The sequence below is a fragment of the Labeo rohita genome, chromosome 16 (assembly GCF_022985175.1).
Source record: "Labeo rohita strain BAU-BD-2019 chromosome 16, IGBB_LRoh.1.0, whole genome shotgun sequence".
NCBI classification, from domain to species: Eukaryota; Metazoa; Chordata; class Actinopteri; order Cypriniformes; family Cyprinidae; genus Labeo; species Labeo rohita.
The window spans coordinates 27,556,716-27,566,568 of record NC_066884.1 but is presented as its reverse complement, the minus strand read 5'-3'; the positions used below and the strand labels follow the sequence as shown (position 1 = coordinate 27,566,568).

At 36.1% G+C, this 9,853-nt stretch overlaps 1 protein-coding gene across 1 annotated transcript; it reads left to right on the top strand.

Moving 5' to 3' along the window:
* Positions 1-1,481: 1,481 nt before the first annotated feature.
* Positions 1,482-6,737, top strand: m6pr (mannose-6-phosphate receptor (cation dependent)). The gene is made up of 7 exons (XM_051132293.1): positions 1,482-1,773; positions 2,394-2,560; positions 2,653-2,804; positions 3,151-3,257; positions 4,708-4,838; positions 4,960-5,086; positions 5,174-6,737. Exons 2-7 carry the CDS (start codon positions 2,412-2,414, stop codon positions 5,297-5,299), a joined length of 792 nt encoding a protein of 263 aa, XP_050988250.1. The 5' UTR covers positions 1,482-1,773; positions 2,394-2,411; the 3' UTR covers positions 5,300-6,737.
* Positions 6,738-9,853: the final 3,116 nt, after the last annotated feature.

Genomic DNA, 9,853 nt, shown 5'->3' with positions numbered 1-9,853 from the left:
ATACTTTCAATGTAGTTACAAAGATAGTGGATATCCTAAGATCCTAAAAGGAGAAAGCACTAGCATTAAAAAAAATCTCATTGCAGTATATAAAACATATAAAAACTAGCGCACTTAAAGGAATAGTTCACCCCAAAATGAAAATTTTGTCATTTACTCACCCTCATGCCGTTCTAAACCTGTATATGTTTCTTTCTTATGTTGAACATAAAAGAAATACTATGGAAGTCAATGGGGACCATCAACTATTTGGTTCTTTAAAATATCTTCTTTTGTGTTTAACATAAGAAAGAAACTCATTCAGGTTTGGAACGACATGAGGGTGAGTAAATGGTGACAAAATGTGCATTTTTGGGTGAACTATCCCTTTAAATTATTTTGTTTGTAATACAAAACTAATGTAAGAACTGACTGAATTAAGATTGTCGCATCATGTGAAAACCAGAATTAAAAAACAAAACTTACACTATGTAAAGAATCTCGCCAAACTCTGCAGGAGACAAAAACACATCTAATTTTCCAATAAATATGCATGAAATAGGGCCTAAAACACTTATAGTTTTTTCTTCCGTCTTTTTCAACAATAGAGGGTTTGCACTTACGTCACTGTTTTTGTTCAGTCACCCAGATGCACGGCTATATTGCAGATACTCAGATGTAAACAACAGCATTGTTTGCATGGTTAATGTACTAATTTATGCTGTCTAAACCACGGAACAAACATGCAGAAGCTTCTAAATCATATAGAGAAAGGCCTAGTAAACAGGGAAGTTTGACAAATCAAAGTTAATAGAAGGTAAAGATACACGTGAGCAGTATTAATTAGGATATTAGCCTAATATTTCACCTACCTGACCAAAACTGCTAAGAACAAACAAGATTGTTGCCAAGATTCTTGTCCTGGAAATCCTGGTTCCGTTTAAATTAAAGAATTTAAAAAAAAATTAAAGAATTAAAAAACAGAACTTTCATCTGTGCAATAAATATGCACAAAATAGAACATTAAACTCTTACAAACAGTTTTTCTTTTGTCTTTTTTTAACAATTTAAATAGAAAAATGTCTAAAATAAAAAAGGTGGGATTTTTTTTATTTCATATTTTAATAGATTACCAAACATATCTAATAGTTATCACGACAAAAACTTCATTTGTGAATCTAATGCTTTAGATATATACAGTAACATGTATAAAACATATTGCCTTGGTGGTTTTCAAATGATCTGTGGTCAGCAAATAAGCTTTTAATGTTCAGTCAGAGAGGTAACAGTGAAACCACTGACTAAACATTTGCCGTTTAGTCGTGCAGTTTACTTCCACGATAACCTCAACGTCGAACAGGACAACTGACTGAGGCTCATCAGAAAAAACACGTACTGTTTGATGATAAACTAGATCTACAGAACTAGAACTCGCACTTGTTTGAGCAGCACTCAATATCCCATGTTCACGTGAGGCACCTCAGCTTCCGCCTTATCCACAGTCACATGTGGCGCCTGTTTAGTTTCACTTCCGCGTTTGAACAGAAACCAGTAAATGCTTTAAATAATGCAAGCGTTTTAACGCGAATATAGTCTGAAGTTTGTTTATTCAATGTATGATAATCGATACCAGTGCTATATTTTAACGTGATGTCGTTAAGTGTTGTTTAAAGACGTTAGTGCGACAGTTTGGGAAAGAGAAGATCCCCAGGCTGGGTGGACACAACTAGACAGCTAATTAACACCTTCACTTTTATTTATCTACAGTAAACACGGTCATAGGAATTTCGAAAGGTGCGTTTGCTATCAACTTTGTGCATTTCTTTCATTTTATGCATTTTAAAGATGACAGCTTATGCTAACAGCATGTTTATCTGGTTTCCTAACTAAAGTTCTTCATTACCGTTTGCTTCATTGCTTCCTTGAACTTGGATGCATGCAGTACAACTTTTGTGTTGTGTTGTCTTTTCGGTATTGTTTTTAGTCATACAAAATAAACATCAAACCGTTTTTAGCATTACAGCCAGGCTTTTGTATAGTTTTGGCAACAATTTGTAAACATGCACAATAACAGTATTTTCAGCGAGTTTTATAAAATTTTATTTTCAACATAACATTTTCCCTCTGTAATCTTTACAAATGTGTTCGACTTTTCACCTTTCAACTTGTGAAATACCAAAAGTGATTGGAATTAACCAGGAAAAGGGACACAGTTTGTCTTTTTTGTATCCCAGAGATCCCTAAGTTGTATTCCAGACTTATCATGAAATATTATGCATGCTGAGTCTGTATGGTGAAATGTGTATTTAATGCATATATTGTGTCAAGCTACTGCTGTACTTGCCACATTTTCGTTGTGGAAGTCATTGCAGCCAGTCATCATAGGATAAATTCACTTGTCCTTTTCCCATCAGGTGTCACCTCTGAAAGCCATGTTGCTGTCTCTGAGAATAATCACTCCTCTTTTCGTACTACTTGCTGGAGTGCAAGCGGAGTTCATCACAGACAACTGCAAGCTGATTGCAGAGAGCAAGTCTCAGCAAAATGCGCTTCATTTACTAGAGCCTCTCACCAATCGATCGTAAGCCAGGTTTTTTTCATCTTAATCTAGCATTTATTCGGTTTGCTGGTCTTGTTAACGTTAATAACTGTCTTCATATTCACTCTGAACAGCTTCACCGTGGCAGAAGAGGAATATTCCTATATTTTCCAGGTATGTGGAGATGCTGGTGGAGTGAAGGGTGCAGGTCTTGTGCAGCAAGAAAAAAAAACTGGAAAGCACGTTCAAGTTGGATGCTACAACCAAACACGAGCTATAAAAGGAAGTATGTAACATTGCTTGACCTTTAGAAGTGACATGTCATCATTTGTTTTATTTTTGCTACAGGTGGACAGTATTTCTTTGAATTAATATAAAAAATAGTTAATTCAGTTATCTGTGTTAATTTATAATAATGACTACTGAATTTTTCTTTTATTGTCTGCTAAGTCTTCTGTGTAATTGTGGCTTTTGTGTAGTTTAGTTGGCAGGGATGCATTGTAAGAGAATATTGTAAATACAACCCGCATAAACACATCAAATTTCCCTAAATTACAGAACTTTTTCCAGGTGTCCAAGGAAGCCTTGTTAACTCATTTTTGACTGTAGTTCTCCTTTTGTTCTTGGCGCAGGTGACTGGATTCTGCTCTTCTACGAGGGGGGAGAAAGATACGACAGCCACTGTTCAAAAGAGGCAAGAAGAGCCATGATTATGATTTCATGCACAACAAGTACTGAGGTATGAACTTTTTACTTTCTACCTCTACAATAATTAAATAAAAATGCATCTGTTCATTTCATTCATTCATGTGAATACATTAATAGATCTGGATAAAAAAGAATTAAGTTATCATTAATCCTCATAGCCAGTGTTGGGGGTAACGCATTACAAGTAACGCGAGTAACTCTGTGCTGGCCAAGGATCAGCACGTAAAACTGATTGGGAAGACCAAACCGTAAGTCGTAGAGACTTGAAACTTGGAGGGATGATAGTACTCACACTGCCTAAAACATGGCCAAAGCTCGCCTCAATCGGCCCTACGGGGCGCTACAGCAATCAAAAGTACAAAATCGCTCATACCTCTTAAACCGTGCAAATTTTTCTGGTATTTTGCATTTTTAGAATCAAACCAGTGCAGGAAGATTCTCTGGAGAGTGAAAAAAAAGTTGAACTTTCGCCAAACTTTTGCCAATATGGTTCCCATTGACTTCTATAGTATTTCTTTCCCTACTATGAAAAAAAGTCGAACTTTCGCCAAAACATTCGAAAGCGGAAGGGCCTCCTTTGCAAAAACGGATATAACTTTTAAATGGAATAAGACATCTTCACCAAACTCACAATGCGTATGTAAGAGCTCAATTTGAGTCACTTGGTGGCGCTATTAGAGGAAAAATAAAACGTATAAATGGCCATAACTACAAAACCATTGGTCCTATCAACATGTAAATCGGTACGCACAGTCTTGGTCGAAAGTACCACAAACAGCTGTAAGGACATTTGCGTATCTTCAAAAACATGGCCCCTATAGGCCGATGAACTTTGAGCACCTGTTAGACAAGGTTAACGGAGGTCGATCGGAACGAAACTGGGGTGTGGTGGGGATCGCATTTTTCAAGGGTGTAAATATGTATATTGGGGTGGTTTTTCACACATATGCCTGATATTTGTATCATATTTCTTCATTCCGAAAAACTTTGCCTCTAGAACCACTTCTGTCAATCAAACAGTTTGTTAAAATTGTTGAGAAAATGTAAAAAGTCTGCTTTTGCGAACTAGTCCTAGGTTTTTCGCTCAATCTGGGAACAAAAAAAACACTGCAGGAGAATTCTCTGGACTCTCTAGGTCAATAATTATTAAAAAAGTTTTAAATGTACCCTTTGGGAAGCTGTAATGGGGTCATTTAGAAAAGGAGCCTGTAAAATAAAGTCTAAACGAAACCTGGTGAGCAAATGCGACAGGTGATTCTAAACAAGCATGCAAAGTTTTAAGGAGATCGGACCACAGCTGGCACTATAACAGTCATAAATGTTAAAAAAAACATATTTTTATGGTACATTAACTGGATTTGCCAAACATGTTGTTTTTAATAATTGATTTAAGTGGTCACAGTCTTGCTGAATAATATGTAATCTCTTTTTTTCATATGTGCTTAAATGCCTTAATTTTTTGTGTCTGTGTGTTTTGTTAGGAGACATTTTCAGTGGTTTTGGAGGACAATGAGAAGCAACAGGACTGTTATTACCTGTTTGAGCTGGACTCTAAAGCAGTCTGTCCTATAATCCCATCCAAACTCAGTGCCGGCTCCATACTCCTTATTGTGTGAGTGCTTTACAATTCTTAAAGGGGTTTCAGGTTACACAATTAGAGACAATTAAGGAGAACCATTAATGTATTTTGCTCCTACTTTACATGCAATCATGTTCCTGTTTGTTGTCCATAGTGTATTCAGCTGCCTAGCTGTGTATCTTACTGGTGGATTCCTCTATCAGCGACTAGTAGTTGGAGCCAAGGGAGTTGAACAGTTCCCCAACTACTCCTTTTGGTCCGAAATCGGCAACTTATCTGCTGTAAGTGTAATTACGTATGCATTTGTCTCAGTTTATCATCTGTTTTGGTGTTAATGAACCAAATGTTATTTTTTTTTATCCTTACAGGACGGATGTGATTTTGTCTGTCGTTCCCGTGGGAACAGAGAAGAACCACCCACATATAGAGGCGTGGCTACTGAACCTCTAGGGGAGGAGCCAGAGGAAAGGGATGACCATTTACTTCCCATGTGACCAAATCATAACAACCAATGAGAAAAGAGGCTGGACAGTTATTACGGTTTTGTAACCCAAAGAGCGATGTTTAGTTCAGCAGGCGTGTTGCTAGTTAAGAAGTGCTGCTGTTTATTTTATTATGGCTTTTTTTTGTCCCAATAGCACTTATTCTCTATTTATCCCTTACAATGTTAATTTGGTGTTTGTTAAATGTAAAAGTTTGCTAGTTTTCAAAATTCCAAAGACCCACAAGTATATTTGATAATTTAATATATGATCATAATCAACATGCAACACTGTCCCTGCTTTCTCTCTTTATAGGACGTAAAAGACATCAACACTGCTTGACTGCATTACTTGTAGTTTGGTACAAGTACTTAATTTGTTTAGAACGGTTAAATCAAGTTTTACTTGTAGGATGAACCTATGTTTGATAAAACTGAAATGAATTAAGCTTATGCTCCACCCGCTTATTCCCAAATTTTCAAAAATTAACTAATATTGATTATTTAACAAATTAAACTAACAAATATGCTCTGCTTTACATTCCAAATTAGCTGTTTGTTGTGGAATATTGTGCTAGTATGAAGAAGTTACAAGGATCTGATAAGGCCTACCTCTTCAGCCTGTTACAGTCTGTAGGCGACGTTTCCTAATGATGTTATTAATATCAAAGTTTAGATACATTTCTAGAATATAAAAAGGTGTTCTGGGAGAGCCCCAGTCTGCAACATTACTGTTGATAACAATTAACAGTTAAAGTGAAACAACATGAAAGAAAAGGAGTTTTTGTTTGTTTTACATGATATTGCAAATGTTTGATTCTTTGATGGTGGGATCTATTTCACATGGTATAAATGACTGTAAATCTTCAGTGGAAACCACAGGACAAATTCCAGACTATGACAGAGCAGCATTGTTTTCTTTCACCGCTTTTAAGTAATATTTGTTTAAATGCACTGAAGCTTTTTTTTTCGTTTTTTTTTTTTCGTCCTACATTTTCCTTACACATAACCATGTTCTTGAGGAGCCAAGATTATGGTTGAGCACAAACACTCCTGTTTTTTGAGGTACGTAGATCATAGCCTTATAACCCTTTATAGAATCAGGAGGAAGAGAGCTGATGGTTATAAACCCAAGCCATACAAGGTGCTCCGTTATTATGTATCACCGAAGTTTTGGTCTGTGTATAAAAGAGAGTTAGAGCCTCAATGAAAAGCACTTCTACTCATCAGACTGATAGTACTAGTTTAGCCTCTTCTTTAGTAATAGAGTCCATATTAACAGCAGAAATGTATGATGCATTTGGCTTCATGAGATACAAGCCTATGCAAAGAGGTGACTTCACTGTTCTTGCTACTGCTTTATTGTTCTTTACAATTTTAGTGTGAAAATATTAATTTTGTTTGCTTTGGAATTGAGGAGAAAGTGTGAATAAAGTGTTTGATTACTGGTGTGTGTACGCACTTGTCCTTCACAAAGTTTACATTTTGCTGGATATTTTGGTGTCCAAGAGAAAAATAGTGGCTTCTGGCTGGCATTAAAGCTAGTTAAAACTGACAAAAACAGATTAATTACACAGTGTCAATAATGTCTTCACACTCTACTATTATCGTAAACGCATACATTAAATGACACTGTTTTTGAAAAATCGATAATTAATTTGAATAAAGTTAATATAACAAAAAATCTAACAGTGTTTGTATACATTTAAAACAATTTAACAGAAAAATTGTATTGAAAAAACAGAAGAATTTTACAGCCCTCAACAAATTCTATCTTTAAAGTTGGGATTTAAGTATTACAATTAGGCCTGGCAAACGATTAATCGCTTCCAAAATAAAAGTTTGAGTTTGCCTAATGTATATATATATATATATATATGTGTGTACTGCGTGTAATTATGTACATATAAATACAAGCACATTCAGGTACATATTTAAGAAATATTTACAATTATATGTATTTATTATAATTTTTCTAGAATTTATATATAAATAAAAATATTTTGTACATAACAGGTTTCTTAAATATATACATTAATCTGTGTGTATTTATATATACATAATAATTACACACAGTACACAAACATATATTAGGCAAACTCAAACTTTTATTTTCGATGCGATTAATCGTTTGCCAGTCCTAATTACAATACATAAAATTAGTGTTGTTGTTTTTTCTAATTAATTTTTATTTAATGTGTTGCATTGCTCTGCATTCCTGTGGGAAATGGTGAAACAGTACATCTTTTATTTTTATTTTCAACTTAAAAATCATTTTCAACTTAAACAGTGAGGTAGGTATAAAACATCATATAATAACAGTGTGACATCTTGTGTTTAGTATGGTTGCTGTAGCTAATCTAAATTTAATCGAAAATTGCTTTTTCTGTGCAATCTTGGCTTTTAAGACAAAGGTTACAGAGCAGAGCACAAATGGATGTAGACTGATGATGCAATAAATCCACCTCTGAGTGTGCCGTTTCTCTCCTTTTGTCATCTTGCCTAGTTGGCTTGCTTACTTCACTATCTTTACTGGCTTGGCAACTAAATTTTCTCATCATTTACACAGCCTCATGTCATTCCGAAACTGTGGGACTGTGGAATTTAAAAGATATTCTGAGATGCTTTTCTGTCCCTTTAAAAACTTAACCCTTTTAATTTTTTTAAATTGTAATTTCAGTAAATATTAAATTTAGTCTTCTAGTGTGCAAGCCACAATATATATGTAAATAACCAACTATTTGACGTTGGATAATGGAGTTTTTTTTTTTTTTTTTTATTAATGTCAGTTAATAAACTATGTTGACTGAACAGTAAAATAAGGATAAGTGTCTTTGAGATGAATTTTAAAATTTTCATGAAAATGCTCAGATGATCCACAATGCCTAAACTAATATTTAGTTTAAAACGGATGAGTATTTACTAACTTTGAGTTTCAACCTATAAACATACACTATATTGCCAAAAGTATTCGCTCACCTGCCCTGACTCGCATATGAACTTAAGTGACATCCCATTCCTAATCCATAGGGTTCAATATGACGTCGGTCCACCCTTTGCAGCTTCAACAGCTTTAACTCTTCTGGGAAGGCTGTCCACAAGGTTTAGGAGTGTGTTTATGGGAATTTTTGACCATTCTTCCAGAAGCGCATTTGTGAGGTCACACACTGATGTTGGACGAGAAGGCCTGGCTCTCAGTCTCCGCTCTAATTCATCCCAAAGGTGTTCTATCGGGTTGAGGTCAGGACTCAGTGCAGGCCAGTCAAGTTTATCCACACCAGACTCTGTCATCCATGTCTTTATGGAGTGCACAATCATGTTGGAAGAGGAAGGGGCCAGCTCCAAAATGTTCCCACAAAATTGGGAGCATGGAATTGTCCAAAATGTCTTGGTATGCTGAAGCATTCAGAGTTCCTTTCACTGGAACTAAGGGGCCAAGCCCAGCTCCTGAAAAACAACCCCACACCATAATCCCCCCTCCACCAAACTTTACACTTGGCACAATGCAGTCAGACAAGTACCGTTCTCCTGGCAACCGCCAAACCCAGACTCATCCATCAGATTGCCAGATGGAGAAGTGCGATTCGTCACTCCAGAGAACGCGTCTCCACTGCTCTAGAGTCCAGTGGCGGCGTGCTTTACACCACTGCATCTGATGCTTTGCATTGCACTTGGTGATGTATGGCTTGAATGCAGCTGCTCGGCCATGGAAACCCATTCCATGAAGCTCTCTGTGCACTGTTCTTAAGATAATCTGAAGGCCACGTGAAGTTTGGAGGTCTGTAGCGATTGACTCTGCAGAAAGTTGGCGACCTCTTTGCACTATGTGCCTCAGCATCCGGTGACCCCGCTCCATCAGTTTACGTGGCCTACCACTTCCTGGCTGAGTTGCTGTCGTTCCCAAACACTTCCACATTCTTATAATACAGCTGACAGTCGACTGTGGAATATTTAGGAGCGAGGAAATTTCACAACTGGACTTGTTGCACAGGTGGCATCCTATCACAGTTCCACGCTGGAATTCACTGTGGTCCTGAGAGCGACCCATTCTTCCACAAATGTTTGTAAAAACAGTCTGCATGCCTAGGTGCTTGATTTTATACACCTGTGGCCATGGAAGTGATTGGAACACCTGATTCCGATTATTTGGATAGGTTAGCGAATACTTTTGGCAATATAGTGCATCTCTTCTATCTTTATTTGACCTTCTAACTCTGGCACTCTCCATTCTAACTGTTTTATCCATTTGTTTTCTTTTTTATTTATATAAAAAAACACCTGACCCTCTAACAGTTTCACAATCAATTATATATCTATTCTAACTACTTGTTTTTGTATTCATTATAAAAAAATTACCCTCTAACATTAGCATTCTCTATTTTTTTCTATTCTTTGACTTTGTCTTTGACAAAATAGTGCTGTCAAATGATTAATCGCGATTAACTGCATCCAAAATACAAGTGTTTGTTTACATATGTGTGTGTGCTGTGTACATTTACTATTTATATATATACACACTTACAGTATATTTCGAAAATATTTACATGTAGGCCTATTTATTATCACG